This window comes from Desmodus rotundus, chromosome 3, assembly GCF_022682495.2.
Source record: "Desmodus rotundus isolate HL8 chromosome 3, HLdesRot8A.1, whole genome shotgun sequence".
In the NCBI taxonomy this organism is placed as follows: domain Eukaryota; kingdom Metazoa; phylum Chordata; class Mammalia; order Chiroptera; family Phyllostomidae; genus Desmodus; species Desmodus rotundus.
In genome coordinates, this window is record NC_071389.1 from 173,929,556 (window position 1) to 173,949,352 (window position 19,797).

Below are 19,797 nucleotides of genomic sequence, written 5' to 3' on the forward strand. Positions count from 1 at the left end.
CTAAAAGGAGGACACCTGTGGCTCGGATGCGGTCAACACCATTACTTGGCGGATCCTTGAAGGACCTCATTATTTTAAACTTAAAAAAATAGAGATTCCCTCCCCCTCTTTTTTTTTTTTTCAAACAATGCTTCTTTTTGACCTTTCCCAAGGAGAAGCGCTACAAAGCAGCCACTGTGCTTTCTGAACCGCCTCCCCCTGTATCGCTTAATTGAGAAGGTAAGTGCAGCAACTGTGTACACACGCGTCGGCTTATTTGCGGTGTGTGTGTCTGCGGGTGCGCGCGTGCGTGTGCGGATGTGGGTATTTTTTTCTTCCCGGAGCCTCCTAATGAGGCATAAACTGGAGCTGCAGCCCCGCTCTGCACTGCAACTTTCGCTCGGGCTGCAGCTCTGCTGAAACGGTTCTGTTTAAATCATGTGAGGCTTCATTATTTTTATGATGAGACATGAAATGCAAGCGGAAGACGTGGATGGAAGGAGGGAGAGCGGCTGCGGAACGTCTCAAGTATGACTCGAGTGGATAATAGTCAAAGTTCATGCTGAATTGCGGCATTTCCACACCCCTGACTCCCCGGGACAGAGGGGCAGGCAGAGTTTGGCATTAGGAGATGCACGCTCTGGCCCGGGCCACAGGCAGGGACTTGGGTACTAGGGAGGTTCCGGAGCCCCCTTCTCCGTACTTGCTGGAATCCATGACCCTCCACCCCCACCCCCAAGAGTTGAAATTGCAATCTTTTGGTTCTTGTTGACACTTCTGCCCCTCCCCACTCTGCTATAACACAATGTGGTCCCCAGGAGATGCAAAAGTGACTGTTTGGGAAGGAGGAGGTGGTTGGGGAGAAGTGGCCAGAAGAGCGAGATTCTGTGGAACCAGGTGCCTATGTCCTAATAGGTTCAGATCCAAACTGATGCAGCACATTTTTACGGGGGGCTTTCCAGACAGCTGTTATGAAATACAACTCAGATTTATGGTCTTTTTCATATTGAACATGATATGCTATGCTAACGCTGCATGTGACAGTTTAATCAAATCCATTTGTTACCACGAAGCTAAAAGGGGCCGCTGGGATTTTAGGATTATGGGCAGAGTTAGGGAAGCATGTGGCTTTGTCATTCGCCATCATTTTGCACACTGCCACACTGCGAGGGGCTCTGTGTGCGCCGCGTCTTGTCTGGCCGCACTCATCCCTTCCCCCACCCCCTGCCGCCACTCCGACCGGCCCCCAAAGTGGCTTCACAATAGTCGGGTCCTCAGCGGTGTAGGCTGCGCTCCAGGTCCACACTTGAGCTAAATAAGGAGACCCCCTTCTACGTCTACCTTTGGGCTTGGTGCTCAATGCGAAGCCGCTGCAACTCAGGCACGCCTAAGTCAACTCATGCAGAAAAAGGAGAAAAGTTTTGGTAAGGTTACAATCTATCATGGATGCACTTTGCCGGCGCTCGGCACTCTTGGCTGCTCATAAGCCTCCCTACTCTTCCGCTGCTTTTGTGTCTTTCTAAAAGATCCAAAATATTATTGTTGTAACTGCTTTGAAAGACTGCTGCTTAAACCAATTAATCTGGCTAGGTGCAACAAATACTGCTACATTCTTTGCAAATCATCCCTTGTGTGGCTGCAAAGACACAACCACAAAAGGCTGGAGCATAACTCCGCAAGGGATTCTTTGTTAGAGTGTATGTATGTTTCTTTTTTTTTTTTTATTTTGCATGTGAGCTGCATCAAAATTGAACTCAGTCTTGCAAATCTCTTGTTGGCCTTTGCCAAGCACTAGCACTTTGCTGCCATGGTAACTGTAATTAAACTGATAAGAGTGGAAAAATGTCAGTATCTCTGAGCCTTGCAGCTGCATTGGAGAAAAAGGGAATCAAATTGGTTCCCAGCTCCATTGCTCAAAAAGGGGAGGGGGTGGTGGAAAGATGGGGAGGGGCTGTTGGGAGTTGAAGGGGCAGAACAGAGTTAAGCAGCTCCAGCGTCTGTGATCTGGGGACATCTATTTGCATTGTTGTCCCTTAGGGGGCTGCAGCCTGTAGGGATGCTCTGGGCCAGTGAACAGAGAGAAACAAGCTTTTAGGCCCAATCCAGTTCTCCAATTGGGGCTGGGGGCTGGGAGAGGATGAAGATGGGCAGGAGGAGAGAAAATCTTTTGTTTGGTACCTCTTGGCAATCGAATGGCCATGTTGGCCAAATTCTTTTAATCTGTGTCACTGCTCCCAGCTGCAGAACCTGCATTCCCATTTTAGCATCTTCCTGAGGCATCTCGTCTCTGCCAGCCCCCTTTATGTATTCCCTCCAACAATTCCTTCTCCCAAATTGTTCTCTGTGAATCTTCCGACGGGGACAAGACGGGGACAAAATGTTTTCCATTCACTATGTGTAGTTAGTCCAAAAATATAAAAGACTGTGTCTAAGTGCTGCAAATCTTTTATTATGATTATTTTTTAAACCCCTGTGTGTTGTGGAGTTGTGGTTACTTTGTTGTGTTAACTACTGAAGCTGAGACTGCGCGGATGAATGGCACAGAACAAGGGAACATAATGGAGGCAATCAACCGTTAGGCCGCTTCACAATGCAATCCAGGCAATTAAAAGCTCACCAGAGTTTAAATGAAATGGCTCTACTTATTTCTGCACACCACACTGCACAGGCTATTATTTATGTCTTTTTTTTTAAATTGTGATTTCCCTTAAACTGTCAAATAACTCAGAATGGCAGGGTCTCAGAGGCAATAAGAATTTCCCTCCGAACAATTTACATGCCAATCTAAAACTAGTTGCGTCCTGATGTGCTGTGAGCAACTTGCGCAATGTTGCTCAGCCCCACACTCGTAACTCTACCCAGACCTGCTCTTCTGGGCCGTGAGGGGGCTGCTGGCTGCTTTCTACCTTTCAGGTTTATGGCAAAGTGGCGACGACAAAATAGTTCTTTTTCTACGACTGGTAAAGTTGTATGGTATTGAAAAGATTTCCTTTTCAAGAGAAATGGGAGGATGTTCTCTAAAACAAGGCACCAGAATGGAGTGGAAAATATCAAACTCCTTCCATGTCCAAGGCCAAACAGAATGCAAGAGTTTCAAATATTAATTGGCCTCTGAGTGCTAAATTAAAATGTCAACACAACAAAAACATTTCGTGAGGACAAGCAGGGTAGTGTTGTTTTTGCCAAACGTTGGTCCTCCCTGTCTTGGTTGCAAAGCATTTGGAATAAAGATAGCTGACCTTCCACGCTTGATGGTAGTAACACGACTTGGAAATATAGCTTAGCTACAGTGAAAAAGGATTTTTTTTAAATTAGCTTTGTGATATAAAATGAATAGCCTTATAAATTGGATAATTAGAATAGCCACTCATAACATACCTCTAGATGTTTACAACAATGAAATCCAGAACGTCACTGAGTAAATCAAAATTTCTCCCTCCCCATAGGTATGTGGTTAAGAGACACTAGGGTATGATCTGTACTGTAATTAATGGGATTCATTCCTTGTGGAACCTTGTTAGAAGACAGTAACTAGTTCTGATCAAAGAAACTTCATTTGTCAGAAGTTCTAGAGAGTGAGATTTAGCAGAGCTATCAAGGGTCATGATTAATCTACACTATACCCTTAGCTCCTTCAAAGAAAAGGAACAGAAAACGGGCTATAGGAATACCACCTGCTCTTCTGCTCAAAGCCAGCTGCTAGTTTGCAGCGCCAGAGACCACAGCTCTGCATATCACACAGAAAGAACAGCCACCCTGTTCCCTCCGCGCCAGTGCCCACTCCATTACTCTAACCAGAGAATTTATTTTCTAGTGGAGCTTCAACATCATAACAATATTATGCGCAATTCATGTATTATTTGTAGCTAGGAAAGTTATCCATCTGTGATGGTGTGGTGCCTGGATGTCTCTTACCAGTGTGGTTAAAACAAGAAGAAGGTGGTGAAAGTAATAGAAGCGAAGTCTTCATCACGAGGCACCAGAGAAAACTGAAGAAGGTTTAACTCTTTTGGAGGGGGGAAGTACACAGAAAATGCTCAAGACTGTAGCTTGACATTTTTCTCGAGGCTTTCAAATGCATGCACGTTTGGTGTTTTGTATCCTTCCCTGTCCAAGTTTGAAACTTTATGCCTAGGAGAGGAAGTGCGATGTAGCAGAGGGGTCTCTGGACTGTAGGAAGGCCACCAAGTCTAGTGTGTAATTGTTGTTCAGCTTTGAGCAAGTCCCTTAACCTCTCTTACGCGTCTGTATCATAATTTGTAAAAAGAGGGAATTTGAAATTGACGGAGGTCTATAGTATTTTATAGTGCTTAAAATGAGTTATTTGCTAAATACGAAACTCTGAATAGTTGGTCCGGCATTTTATTTTAAAGCTGGGTGTTTGACACTTAGGAAAGAATAAGAAACTCAAGAGACTATTCTTTCGAATTTCAGTCAAGGTATAAAATTTAAAGAGCCCAGCTAGATTCCTTATTTATGATAAAAATATACCTCCAAAATATAGATATGCCCCATTTCTAGTGTAGCATTTTATAATATATGTATATAGCACATTTACATATGTGCAATTTTATAGGTAGTCAGACTTTTCTTTCTGTTGTTTTTCTTCTATAAAGTAAATAAGTGCAGGTTTATGCTAATAAATTATATAATCCAATAGTTTGGTTTTGGATACGAGTGTGTAATACTATGTAGTTAGGTAATCTGCCATTAATAGAGGCACTAAATGATGCTTGTGAGTACAAATACATTTTTTATTTTAACATAATAAGTACTTTGAAATGTCAAGGGCACAAAAGGAAGTGTTTGGACGCAAACCAGTGACAGGATTGGTGAGATTCGGGCGGCCTGCACTGTGCCCCTAACTACAGCACCCTTACTGCTAAGTCAGGGCAGGGTGCTCATGAGGGTGTGCTCTGCTGCTGTCCTCAAGCACATATGAAGTGAAATTTTTCATCAGTTACAACCCCCTCAATTTGGACTTACATAGTCCGCATGGACTAGTTTGTTAAATAGCTTTCTTTTAAGATTGTCAGCCACTTACTCACATTTTGTCCTAAAGCAACCATGTTATGTAGAGAACGGTGACACTATGGGATTATTTAATGTCATTTAACTTTGTGTGTATAATGTCATCTTGCTGTGCACAACACGAATTCATTACTTTCACAACTTTGTGTGTATGACTTTAGAAGTGATTCAGTAAGGACTTTATAACGGCTGAGCTTTTCTGTTTTCAAAATTGAGCTGGATTTTAGTGCGGCCCTAAAAAAGAAAGTCTCCTACTCCTTGAAAAAGGCAGTATGAAATATTTAACTTGTTTGAGGTCTTTTGATATCTTTTGCTTCTTCTTGTAGTCCCAGCTTTCTTTCTTTCTTTCTTTCCTTTTCTTTTTTTTTTTTTTTTTTTTTTTTTTTTGGTTTTTGTCTCCTTTTAGGTATACAAATGCTCTCAGTCCAGCCAGACACCAAGCCGAAAGGTTGTGCTGGCTGCAACCGAAAGATCAAGGACCGGTATCTTCTAAAGGCACTGGACAAATACTGGCATGAAGACTGCCTGAAGTGTGCCTGCTGTGACTGTCGTTTGGGAGAGGTGGGCTCCACCCTGTACACTAAAGCTAATCTTATCCTTTGTCGCAGAGACTATCTGAGGTAGGAATTATCCTTGCACACCAGTGATGACTGGATTCCTTTTAAAATACTTTTGTAAGTGTATTTTTTGTTTCGTTTCCTTACCACCAGCCTAGATTCCTGAAAGATGTTGTTGACCCGTCAGCCTTCAAAATGTTACCAGGTGCCTGTTAAGCAAATTATTGCCTAAGCAGCAGTCAACAAAACACACTCCGGAAAGTGTTTTGATTTGGCTTACCTGGTTGCTCGAATTTAGGGATATAGGTTATCCCCTGCCGGTGTTGAAACTGCCAGTTCGTGTCAAGAATGTATTTGGTAGAAATCAGCATACAAAAATTTTATCAGATCGTGAGCTTTCAGGGTGGGCTGAGCCTAACACAAAATAGTCAACTATCTGTTTCAGATGTGTCAGTCTGTTGGAAATTCTCAACTGTTATTTATTAGTATATTTATTATATAATTTTGAAAACTTTCCCCAAGTGTGAATACATCTTTCCCCCATGGCACTCCAAGGGATCACAGCAAGATGGTCAGTGAGAGATAACAGCCTCAGACGTGCCAGTAGCTTCATGGAAATCACCACAATAAAGATCTCCATTGCGGTGGGAAAATGACAGCCACTCTCCTTTCTGCAAACATCAGAACAGTTTCAGGACAAGGCAGATGTTCTTGCTTATGAATCCATGAAGCTGCCTAAACTTGTTTCCCAGCATTTAGTACTCAACACATGCACTTCTCTTTAAGAAAAATTATTTTGCTTTCCAGGGAACTTTGCGACTTGATTCAGCTGCAGATTACTTATATTAATAAAGTAGGGTCTATCAAATTAAAGAAGTGATACATGGCATCATTTGGGTTTTCATAGTTGATATAATTAATCAGCTTTCTAGTCAGCATGAAGTGATTTATTTTGAAAATGTTTTCCCTTTATGACACAAAATTTATCAATCAGCGGTAACTCCTTAACTATCTTGGTCATTTAGGGAGGTACTTTCTAGGAAATTTAGTGCTTCTTACTATGTAGTTCTGTTATTTTTCAGTCCAATTTAATCCTGACATATAAAAATACACTGTTTGATTAATGGTAGTTACGAGAGGTTGAATTCAGTACTGTTTTTCAAATTCTAGTCTTCCCCTTCTCAGGGCTGCATCATCTGACAGTCTCCTGACTTAAGTAGACTGAGTATGACCACTTGTTACTCCTCCTCTGTGTTCTTAAGTGCACAAAGTACATGCAAGGTGCCAACAATGGGAAGTGACTCTCTCTAGCCAGGGTTTCCCTCATTGTGGTAGCACACCTAATCACAATTAATTTATTGCGTGAATTCTTTTAGAACGGCAGTCTTTGAGTGTTTCTCTTTGAAATAAAAATTTCTATTCCATGCATTGTGAATTAGAGCCTTATTTCTACATAGAGCATTTGTTTTGCTTTTAATGACTTAACATTGCTTCCTAGTTTTGCTTTATCTTTACTAACCAATAAGCCACAGCTTCTTGACTCCTTTTGACTTTTACATTTGTTTACAACTGCGGTATCTCAAGCAGGTTTATGTTACAGCAATTCCAAAACAAGAAGTTTTTACCGTCTGGCAAGGTTAAGGTGTCCTAATAAGCAATAAAGACAGAATTAAGTAAAATTTAAAGAAAATCTTTGGAAATATCTGGATTTTTTACATCAAAAATATAAATTTGCTAATGAAATACCTGTGTCCTGGGTGAAGTTGTTTTGCAGTTGTCAATATAATAGTGAGCTAGAAAGTAACCTTGAACTTGTTTTGTTTTCTTCTGCTTTGTGGTAATAAAATGTGATGTTCAATTGCTATTTGATATCTCACATAAGTGTTTCGTTGAAGGGAATTTTCAAAAAAGTTTTTATATCAGAGATTCTCATCTATCTCTAAGAGACTGTTTGTTGCTCTTTGTGATACAACTTTTAGTTAATTTCTGATAGGCTCAAACTTTTAATGGTTGTTAACTTATATTTAAAATTCACAGTTCTTCAAATATAAACCCTGGTCCTGACTGACAATATATTCATTTCTCAGAGTATAATTTCCTCTTAAATCAGCCATCACATTAATGGTTAGTTGTTATGTTAACAGCCGAAAAGTTGTTAACATTTCAAACTAAGCTGTTCGCAGCAAGCTTATCCCTTATTTAAACTGAACGTTGTTGCATATAACATGACTTCTTTGGCAACTAGCAATTCATCGACACTTGAAAATTGCAGAAGTGAAATGAGAAGTTAATATGTGCGTGAAAACACTGCGTTAGGTGTTATATAGCTTATGCCACAGATGGGCGTTTAGTTTTATGTGGCAAGCATGTAGTTCAGTGAAATTGTGTGGATGTTCAGTAACAGATGACTCAGAGTGGCACATTAAAATACTGATTCTGCATATCAAATGGACAAATGCAATCAAGCCAGTTTTATTTATAAATTAATTTCTTTGATTGTGTATAAAGAGTCATTCAAAATGTTTATCGAATGCCTGCTTTGTGAAAGGCATAATTTTAAGTAATGGATGAAATAACTAATGGACAAAGGGAGATGTACCTAAAATTGTTTTATCTGATTGTTTAATAATTATACAAAATCTGCACTATGATCAGTGAACAAGTAGTGTTCTATGGCTATTACCCTCCTAGTTCTGCACATTTTCTTTCCGTATTTTGCACAGACAATGCATAACCATTTAAATCCTGTTAAAAATGGTTTGGTTTGGTTTTTGGTCTCTGGATATTACATAATTTCTTTGAGGCATGAAACAAGCCATAAATAACTTAAAAGGTTTGTATTTCTATGTCCAAATCACGAGGCATCCAAGTGAGAATATGGAAAATGAGAAAGAAAAAAATAGTTTACCTATACTAGTAAGTTATTTGTTATAGGTGTTATCCTGTGCTAGATAATTTTTTCATATCTGTAAAAGAATTACATATTTTTCTGATAGTTTTTAACTTTCTAATAACTTCTCCTTTCAAAAAAACCCCCAACACAATAAAGCGCCTCTAATTTTGAGCCATGAGTGTCGAAGTGCCAGGGTCTTGTTTTGCGTTAGTTGGAGCCACGATAGTTAAGGCCTGTTTGTGCAAGTTCTTTGAATGATGAATACAAGAATTTAAATCATGAAATATTTTCTCATGGGTTAGCGAAACTGTGATTGTGGTCAATGTTATTTCTCTCAGATTTTTTCCTGCTCTGTGGCACAATTACCTATGTATGTTTAAGAAAAAGAGAAGAAAATATTTTACAGTGCTGAGTTTCAAATCTGAACAGTTGACTTTCCATAGCGGCACTGATATAATGTGTTTTATTCTTCTGTAGAATGTAAAATGCATGGATCGAATGAGAGAATTTGCCTGTCTGTAAGATCGTTCTCCCCCTCATTCATTACATAAAGGGAGAGAAGGATTGACTTTCAAAAATTTCCTCTATGAACATGCTCTCTGACAAACTATGAAGTCAATCTGCCCATCAATATTTATTTGCCAAGACATAGAAATGTATCTGTTAAAAATGTATCCAACACATTTATAACTTTATATTAGGAAAAGATGAGCTTACGACCAATTAGAATGGAAGCATCTTTGTACCTTGAACTAGATCTTCAAATTAATAGACTGCCTAAAGTAGGTTAACAATTATTACAAAAAATAGCAAAGTTTTAGGAATGGTGTTTATAGGACTCTAATCACTGCCAAACTATAATCTTTATTGCAGTTTGGAAAATGTGAATAAAGTAGTTACTATATAATCAGAGTTTTAGAATTAAGATTTTGTAAGAAGTTAAAACTAGGGGAAATAAAATACCTTTCTACTTGGAGGCAGTAAATGCTATCAGAGTTTATCACTCAAGTTTTGGGGGAATTGTTGTTTGATTTTTGTTAAGCCTAAAACTTTTTACCTGTGGTATATTTTAAGCGTTAAGTCAATACAGGCGGCACCTTGCGTCTCTGTGAATGGTGTCTTACCAGAGAGTGTGTTTGAAGCTGTTGTCTGTGATGTGTGCCGTGGAAGCTACTTATATCTCTTCCTATATGAGAAGTGGAAACTGCCTTACATAAATTTTAATGCGATTTGCTATTTTTATACGTGAGGATGATTTCTTTAAAATGAAACTGTGGAGAAAGAGTGGATGCTTCATGCTCCACCAGTGTTGCCAATTAGCAAAAAGGATTTGAAGTTGCTGTGCTTACTACAAATTAATGGTTCAATATAATCATGTGATAACTGTAACGTAGAGCACTAAAATCAAATGCTGCATAAAGTGTTAATCTAGCTAAAACTTTATTTCACACTAATCAAACCTGGTGCCTCTAAATTTTTACGGAAGCTTAAATTTATATTAGTACATGATTAAGCCTTTAAAAGAAAACATCAGTATGTTGTTAATATTATTTTATCTGACAACTTAGTGCATACACTTTTTTTAATGTTAAATGAAATGTTCATTTTTTTTCCTCTATTGTCTTTTTAATAGTACGCAGTTGAAATTATCTTCCCTGGAAAGTAATGAATTTTTATTATTTGAAAAATAACGTTTATTTTTAATTCTAAAAATTTAAGCTCTTATATGGAGCGGAACTCCTCCCCAATAAACATTTTTTTTCTCTACAAGCTTCACTGAAGCTTTCTTATACTTTATTATAGTCATACCTTCTGCCATCTTTAAATTTCTAAGCTAATCTTAATATTAGGAAATATTTTGGCATATGAGTATATTAGACTTTATATCTGTTAAAAATACTATCATATTCTTTGCAAGTTTTCTTATTTGTAGCTTTATACAAAATTATATTTTTAAGTCAATTTTTCTGTTTGTTATGGTAAAGCATTATTAACTTCTATTTTAAGTATTTTAGACTCTATACCACCAATGGACCAGTATAAATCAGGAGGGAAGTTTTGTTTTGTAAAATACTATGGGAGACCGCCCCTCACTTTAGAAAAAAATTGATGGATTCACACCAGAATTCCTCAGTGTCAACTTCTTTGTAATAATCTCTTTAAAATATTCCATCTATAAGGACAGTTTCTTATTTGCAAATTTTCTCTAGAATATCGTCTTTAAAAGATGGACTTTCTGCCCTTCGTTCTGTGATTCATCCATTTTCAGTGAGTGGTTATCTAGTATCATCATTTTCGGTTTGTGGCTCTTTGTTTTGGTTTGTTTGACAGACAAGATATTTTCTCCGAAAAACCCATCCCCTCCCCAGCCTAGAATATTAAAAATCTACACATACTTTATACTATTTTATATCTTCACCATTTTTATCTTTTTATAAAACATGGAACACTCCGCTCAGGATACTTTTACACATACGATGGATAAGTTAGACATACCTGACTTAGCAGAAAAACATTCTGTTTCTACAAGTCTACTTAGGATTAAATGCATCTCGAAGGCCTACATTTGAGAATTGCTAAAATTGCTTATTTTGCACTTTATAAATACATAGAACTCTGGAAAAGAATATCTATTTTTGGTTGCTCTTAGAGTACATCAGAGTAAGCCAGCACTTCATTTATAAACTCACCATTAACTTCCATTAAGTGACTAATAATAAATTTTAATGCTGTGTTTTGACTGCATAAACATAATTTATTAAGGAATCTCATTTTAAAATATGCTGAAAGTAGTAATGTTGTAAATGGTTTTGATGAATATATGCCTTGTAGAAATGTATTATGTAGTTCAGCTTTCTGCCTCAAATAAAAATTATTAGCCTGAAAGAAGAATTGTGCCAACCTAAATGACCATTGTATTTTTCTTCATCACCCTGTGAGGCATTGAAATCTTATTTTGGTATTGGGTCTGAAAATAGTTTTCATTTCCTATGAAAATGTCTTCTATTATTCAAAATCATATCCTGCAACCTCATTCTATCTTCCAAAAAATTCCTAACATTTCTCTTTTATCAATAAATACTAAAACATATGAATTCTAAATGTAAGACAAGATCTTGGAAACAAGGGAAGTCAAAGTAAAATCGCATTGTTCTATTCAACCGACGAGGTATTTTTAAAGACAGCATTTGCCTCAGCCATGTTTCTTTTAAAATGCGTTTTCCTTTTGTGTTAATTTTTAAATCAGGTTATATAAGGGACTACCCCTACTACTATGTGGAATCTCCCCTTGTTCATCATGTAAACTGGCAGAGGTGTACATATGCACGTACAGACACGAGAGTCTATATAACCTTAGAATAAACGTTAACTTCTGTCATAATTGACTTTTACCAGATCACTATAGTTTGCAGACTTCGATACTTGTAAAATTCAGATACTTCATGCCAGCTAATTTCTTAGTATTGTAAATTATAGCAATGACTTATTCTTACACAGTATTCACCATTCTAAGAGGAAAGACAAGTTTTAGTGTACTATATAATGCCTAAATTTATTCCCTTGTGATTTTTATCACCCAATTCTGTTTTTCTCAGCTTCTATGGAGTTTCATGCTTTCTGTTCTATTTCTGTTTCTACCATCACAACATACTTGTTTTGATGATTAACCATATATTTCTCTGTTCAGGGTATTCGTAAGAAATGTATTTTGAAGTGGAAGTTTACATGGTGAAGCAAGAAATGCGGCAGTTAGATTTTCATTTCTTACTTTAAAATAATTTCTTTTGCTTATTAAGGTTTTTTTTACCCCTTATCGATATTAATGGATAACTTTTCTCTAAAGGAATTAAAATCTAAGCCTACTCCTTTATTATACTCATCAAACATAGTTATTATACTAACAAACCACCCACATCAGTCACTTGTGTATTCACTATGCCATTTTTGCTTTCTGCCCATATGTATTATCAAAAAATTTCCTGATAGACCTTTTTCTCAACAATATTATTTGTACTTATGCAAAGATTCTAAATTTTTTGCTGAGTTATTTTCCTCCATAGTGCTAGGTTTTGTGATGCAAAAATCTCTAAGTGTGGATTTTGCTTGTTTAAAAAAATCACACTTGAGATAAATAATCATCTTGCGATAGTCAGATCCCTGATTTGAAGTTGAGAAATTAACATTAAGCCGAATGTATTAAGTTAGACTCTAACCAGCGTGTGTTGTTATGATTCAATTTAATATTAAAAACTCTCCAACAGGGCTACTGGGAAAATAAGGACTCTTAGGAATTCAAAGATTATTTGCAGAGGAGTATACCAAAGCCATACTTAAGTAAAATTGTTATTACCAATGTAGTAACAGATTGTCCACATTAAACCCATCCTATTAATAAAGACAGAAAATCAGTTTTAGTAAACATAAATATCAAATATGACAAGGACTAGTAGGGGGCAGGGAACTTCATAAATTGTGCTAATGCTACCATTTAATAGTAATCTTAATAACACAGAACAAAAATAAATTCGTATTTCTCTTATACATCAGATCCCAGCAGGCAACTTCAAGGAAAAAATAGCAAATGTTCGACTTTCCTAGCGTATTCTTATTTTCTAAAACTTTTACGACCATATCATTTCTCTTACAGCAACTCTAATAGAGATGCATATGATTTTTGAAAATATTTTATTATTTTTCTCGATTGCAAAAGATTCCAAAATCTCTTAAGTAATGTCCTTTGATAGATTGCTCACAATTCACCAAAAATAGCAGAGTCAAGGCTGCTACACTTTAAGGTGCCTGCTGGCACTGAGCGCGATGGTGGTTTTGTGTTTATCAGCGGCTCAGCACAAACGTGTTCTGACCCCTTAGAACTGTGGCAGATGAGTGATCACTGCCTCTTCCTTTGCTTGGCTGCATGGGGCCAGCAGTGGGCGAGACAAATGGAAAAAGCACTCATAACCTCTAACACTAAGTAGGAGTATCAGTTTCAATGGGCAGGTTGATTTGTACTTTGCTGGTAAGAAGTTCAACTATATGGTGGACATAATTTTAAAGCCTGTAAGCATTATATGTAAATATCCACTGAGGGAAGGAGCACGTGTGCTTTGGGAGATAAAAAGAAATTATAAGTTATTGAATTGCCTTAAAACTTTTAAACTAGTATTTTCTGTAGCCATTTATTAGGGAAAAAATGAGAAATGTTCCAAGCTACAAGAATCCTTTCCTTCCACAGCATGCCCTTGATGAGTGGGTACTATTGGTGTTTATATATATGATCTCATGTTTTGCTATCTTTCTAACAGCCTAAAAAATTGACACCATTTAGTCCGTTAACAAATATTTAAGTGCCAATACTTCATTTCTATAATGAATGTAGAATATTAGATTTCTAATTGATTTTATATAATATATAAATATAAAGTCATTAATAGTTTACTATGCAAAGAATAAGGGCCTCAGTCTGGGAAATTTCAGGAGAACTTAAAGGCAAGTTATTTAGCATATTTTCTACAACTGATGTGGCCACCATTGTTGTTAAATAACTAAATAAAATGTATAAAGAGTTTTAGTCTAATTATGCCCCATGGAGCCAGTATAGAGAATGAGAAAAGGTATAATCAAGAGATATTAGAGAAATTTTTAAGAACAGAGGTCCTAAAAAATAAGTAAAACTTAAGCTCTGTAAAAATCCTTCTGGTGAACCAGTAGTCTTGTTATAAAGGCTGAGCTTCATAGTTGTATTTTGGAAGCAGAGTAAGATAGATTTAGCTCTGTAACTTTCATGCTGTTTGCATTGTTTCATCTCTTATCACAGATACTGCTAAAGTATCAACAGAGGTACAATTAACATCCCTTGCAAAATGCTTAGCATCCTTGGGCCCCATTTTCCCATTCAACAAATATTACTCTGTATACTCTAAGTACTATACAAAGCCCTAGATACAGCACTGAATAAAACACAGAAATACCTCCGACCCTTTTAGAGCTTATATTCTAGTTAGGGGAAGCAAATTATCAACAAAATAAGTACTGAGTACATTGGGAGATGATAAACACTACAGGAAAAATAGAGCAGTAAAGGAGGTTTGCAGAATTTGTATCGATGCTTGTGTATGTGTGTGAGGGGGGCTGGTGGAGAGGGAAAAGGAGGAATGGAAAGAGAAGGATTTCAAAAATTAAATAGGGTACACAGGGACAGCCTTGCTGAGATGGTGATTTGAGCGAGAACCTGAAGAAAGTGAAGGAGCTAGCTATGAGGTTCTATAGGAAGGACCTTCTGGGCACAGGAAACAGCCAGTATGAAGGCCGGGGACAGGAGCTTGTTTGAGGAACATCAAGGATGCTAGTGTGATTAGAGAGAGTGACAACAGCCACTATGTGGTCCTGTGGTATCCCCTGTTGCTGTTACAACCTAGAATGCCTCTTTTCTAAACGTCCTCTAAGGAAGTGGTAATACAGTCGTCCCTTTAGATCCTCAGGCTTTGCATCTGTGGATTCAACCAATTAAGGATTATAAACAGTATTTTCAGTCCCTGGCTGGGAATTTGTGGATGTCAAGATCTACTGAATACATTGTTCTACATCATTGCAAGAACTTGAGCTTTTGTGGATTTTGATACCCACAGGGTTCCTGGAACCTATTGGTTGAATGCTGAGAATACTGAGGAGGGACTACTTCCATTTGAGAACTGCTATGAAGTTTATTCAATTAGGCTATTATGGATTGAATTCCCTTTGGTATTATAGAAGCCATCTGCAAAATTGAATGGGATTATTTTTCATTTATTATTTACTGGTAGTGTTTTTTAAAATGTCTTTTTATTGGGCCCCATGATGACCCTGTTTGTTTAAGTAATAGTTATGAAATGTGAATCCCAAATAGGCCTCAGGATTCAATCATGTGACTGTTGCTAATTCGTGGGTGATGGTATAGCTGTATTTTAGGCTGACACATCTGCATACTTCTGCTAAAATGGCTACAAACTGCTTATGCATGTAATATTTCAAAGTGAAATGCAAAGGAGTGCCCATATGGATGAGCTCGGGCTGCCAACACATGAATGAGGGTAAGAGCTTGACCAAAGGTTTTCTTAAATTCTATCCTGATCGCAATGTAATTGATATATTTTGAATACTTAGGTAATAAAAACGGTGAAGGTGTGGATTTCTCTAAATCTGACACTTTTCTACTCTTGAAGTGGAAACATCAGTTATTCTAGGTCTGAAGGGTGCATTTTTCTATTCCTTTTAAAGTAAACTTGAGCTTTTATTTAATTAAATTATTCTTCAGTACAAAATATTTAAAATAACATATTTGCTGTAATTATCATAAGTGTTTCCAAATCCAGCATTTAGAGAAAATACATCAAAGACATACTGCTATTTAAAACAATTTATTTAATCATGTGCTTGATGAGATGAGAAAAATGTTACATAAGTGTTCTGTTTATTCTTCTGTTTCTCACCCCTAACCTAACCATAGCTCACTCATTTTAGTTTTGCATCAAGAAGAGCTACACATTAATCTTTTTTTCTTTTCTTTTTTTAAATATATTTATTGATTATGCTATTACAGTTGTCCCATTTCCCCCCCCCTCACTCCACTCCATCCTGCCCACGCCCTCCCTCCCACATTCCCCCCCTATAGTTCATGTCAATGGATCATATTTATAAGTTCTTTGGCTTCTACATTTCCTACACTATTCTTTTTTTTTAATTTATTTTTTATTGTTATTCAATTACAGTTGTATGCCTTTTCTCCTCTTCCCTCCCCCCCCACATTAATCTTTAAAGCTTAAAGATTAACATGCATTCCTACTTGTAAAAGTAGGATTTGTATGTACAAACTGTCTTTACTTTTAAACATTAAAAAAGTTAAATAAAACCTTAAACACAAATCAAAGTTCTTGAGGCTATATTTATATTTATGAAATGGGCCGGGATGTATCATGGGTATAGATGGAGTTTCTGGGTTAATGTGCCTTGAACCTTGGAAAGCAACCCCATGTGAGTGGGTGAGGCATTGAGAATGGTGGCCACGTAGACTCCATACACAAAGTGGGAAACAGTTTTTCAGAAAGCCAGGAGGTGGTGGCCAAAGGGCTTTACAAGTCTTTAATTTATTTATTTATTTTTAGAGAGAGGGGACAGGAAGGAGAAAAAGGAGAGAAACATGGATGTGCAAGAGAAACATTGATTGGTTGCCTCTCACATGCCCCCAACTGGGAAGCTGGCCTGCAACCCAGGCATGTGCCCGACTGGAAATCAAACCAGCAACCGCTGGGTTTGCAAGCTGGCATTCGGTCCACTGAGCCACACCAGCCAGGGCTATAAGTCTTAATACCTGCTGTCACTCTGCACATCTGTGTGCTTTTTGCTGTTTTAATTTCTAGCAGCCACCCTGTGCGGTTTGGCAGATGGGCATCTGTTGTTACTGCCATTTTGTCCTGGTTGAGATGAAGACCTCTGTTTCTAACTATTTTGTGATTCTCACCTTCCAAAGTAGATCTATTTTATCTTTCTTTTAAGAAAATGTTGCTTGATCTTGAGCTGATAGTTTGCTTGGTTTTTAAATAATCTTCTCAATGGTAGTTATTAAACTAACCACTATCTTTGGAACAGAGTTCACCTGCTTATTTGACTAAATGTGTTAAATGCTTTGTCTTCTTGATTAACTGTGGGTTCCTTTAGTTCCCTGAAAAAGAGTTGTACATTTTAAGGAAATTAAAAAATTTTTAAATATTTTTATTTTCTTTTGAGAATGTATCTGGTGAGTAGTAAACAGGCACTTTCGTTTTTACCACAACTCAGTTTTTTACAGCGATCCTAAAGTCACAAGCTTATCCTATATTTATTTTAACACATAGAGTGTATTTTAAATTATTTCCTATGTGTTTCTCATTATTGTACCACATGGAATATACTTCCATCAACTGTCATTAATAGCACATCAGTTATATATTACTATTATGATTTATTCACCTGCTGGTTTTGCTTTCTCTGAATATCACTTTATACAAAGAAAAAAGTCATACCACTTCTTCCTAATTCCCTACACATCTCCCAAAGTAGGCGAGGTTAGAACAAACCCATAGGTTTTAGAGGCATATTGAGTAGCACTATGGTGAAGGGTCCAGAGTTGCCCCCAGCCCAACTCGGCTACATCTGTTTTTTTCTAGGTAAGTTACACAACCTCTCTAAGCCTCGGTTTACTTATCTGTAAATAGGAGTGACAGACCCATTCACAGAATAGTCAGGAGGTGTCATTGAAACACGCTGGGGAAAAAACAACACACTGGCTAGCAGTCCCATGTGAGCTTCTGTTGTTATGAACAAAGAATAACCCTTGAGTTATGAGTGCTACTAAGCATGAGGATAAAATTAAAGAAACAGATTACGATGAGTTTTAAGAATGTAAATAATCAAGGATATGAGAGGCTACTATTATATATAACAAGATCTGTACCAACTTCTCATCTATAAAAAAGGTAGATGAAGAAAAACCTGAATACCATGCGCACCTAAAGCCATACAGGAAAAACTGTTTCACAGTGGAGATCATTGGAATCTGGAATGGGTTGTTAAATTAAGGTTATAGAGTATTCTACATAAATTAAGATTAATTTGAATCTTTTGAGGAATTATTGAACATATTATTTTCCTTGTAGCTGAGGTGGTAGTTTTCTGAAATATATGCCCACAGTCTCCACATTTTAGGATGTGAAAGTTCTATGGCCTTGTAAAGCATTATGTTTAATATCCCATAGGGTAGAATTATATGTAAAACTTGAGTTTGCTCAAGGTTTCCTTTATGGTCTTGATTTTTGTATCTTTTCCCTCAGGTGACAAGGACATCTGAATGCCAATATCTTTTAACTGATAATTCTTTCTCAGAGTGTTTTCTAAACATTTTGATTACATACATTTATTCCTAAAGAAGTTTAAGTGTGCACCTTTAAGTGTATATTTATCAATCATAACTACTTCACTGTACATTTTTTAAATTTGAAAAACAGTGTTCAAAGGATGAGATATAAAATAAATAGTAATAGAAATGCTAGTAATTGTCGAAGTATCCCTGGGATCTGTGCAGCTCCAATATGGATAGTGCTATTGTTTCTTATAGCTTTTTTTAAGCTTAATTGAATGTTACTTTGGAGTGATACTTGTGAATAAAAGGGGGGAAGACCAATACTTGGGAAAAGAGTTGTAAAACAGAGATGTGATAGCTGTTTGTAAGGAAAGGACTTTCTAACATGAGTTAATATGACATGCTCTGTTTATTTAATATTAAATCAAGGTTTTCTTTCTGAAAAATGTGGCAATACATGTTGACTCTTCCTAATGTTATACTATAGCCACTGGCAACATTAATATGAGGTAGAGTTTCTCCTTCCCCTGTAACCTCCTATTCGGGACACAGTGAGATTTTAGACAGATAAATGCTAAGAGAGAAAGAACCCTGTGTACCAAAGGCAGTGTTTACTGCATGTAATACATATCATTGTTTGTCTCCTGTAGTGAAAAATACTTGTGTCGTGCTGTTAAAATGCACTCCTGACAGACCAGTGCTTGCTATTATAGGGTCCATTGCTTAAAAAAATGATACACTGACAGAAATACAATTTAAGAAAATTTAACACCAAGGGCAGTCAACCATGTAGGCTACTATTAAGGGGCCAAAACTCAAGGCCAGGGGTTTATTTTTAAAAGAGGCACAGTTTATTTGCTAGTAGTAGGCAAAGTTAAAAGAAAAAAAAATTGAACTTGAATTCCTTGCTCTCCAGTCTGTAGAAAATTAATGAAAGCATCCGTTCAATAAGATTTTATTGCAGAAATGTTTAAGTGAAACATTTTAAGAATGCTTCGGAATTTTTAAACCGTTCCTTACCATTTAGAAAGCTGTAATACTGCAGCGCGTGACCAATTGTTAGCATTGGATCCTAGGCACACCCAGTGATTTTCTTGAAATGTGTAGTCAGAGCTAGTTAATCGGAATCACTTTGTTCATTTCATTTTTGTGTGTGCAGCTTATAAATATATTTGAGATTGACAGGTCAGCAGCACCCACAATTACTACAATTTAAAATGTAAGCTATTGTCCAAGTACCCTTATGGGCATAGTTTGGTAGTTAAATGCACGGGATTTGTAACAAGGCCTTTTGAGAAGGAAAAGAACCAAATAGGAGATGCAATGAGATAGATTGGATTTCAGAAGAGTACAGCATGTTCTAATGAATAAACTGCTACTGAATGATGATAAAGCATGTGTTTTTAAGCTATCACATGGCTCTATTATTAGGAGCAAAAATTCCATGAATTTAGATGAGATGT

General features: G+C 37.0%; 1 protein-coding gene across 3 annotated transcripts in view; it reads left to right on the top strand.

Moving 5' to 3' along the window:
• LMO3 (LIM domain only 3) overlaps positions 1-19,797 on the top strand; it is a 57,080-nt gene that overhangs the window by 3,398 nt on the left and 33,885 nt on the right. The window contains exons 1-2 of one of the 3 annotated variants that reach the window (XM_024575871.4): positions 1-219; positions 5,417-5,630. The exon at positions 1-219 is cut by the window's left edge and continues 291 nt beyond it. In XM_024575871.4, coding sequence (XP_024431639.1) covers positions 5,425-5,630 — 206 coding nt within the window. In that variant the 5' untranslated portion in view covers positions 1-219; positions 5,417-5,424. Of the gene's footprint in view, positions 220-882; positions 1,404-5,416; positions 5,631-19,797 lie in introns of those variants that run through there. The other 2 variants (XM_024575870.2, XM_053921762.1) reach the window with 2 other exon arrangements.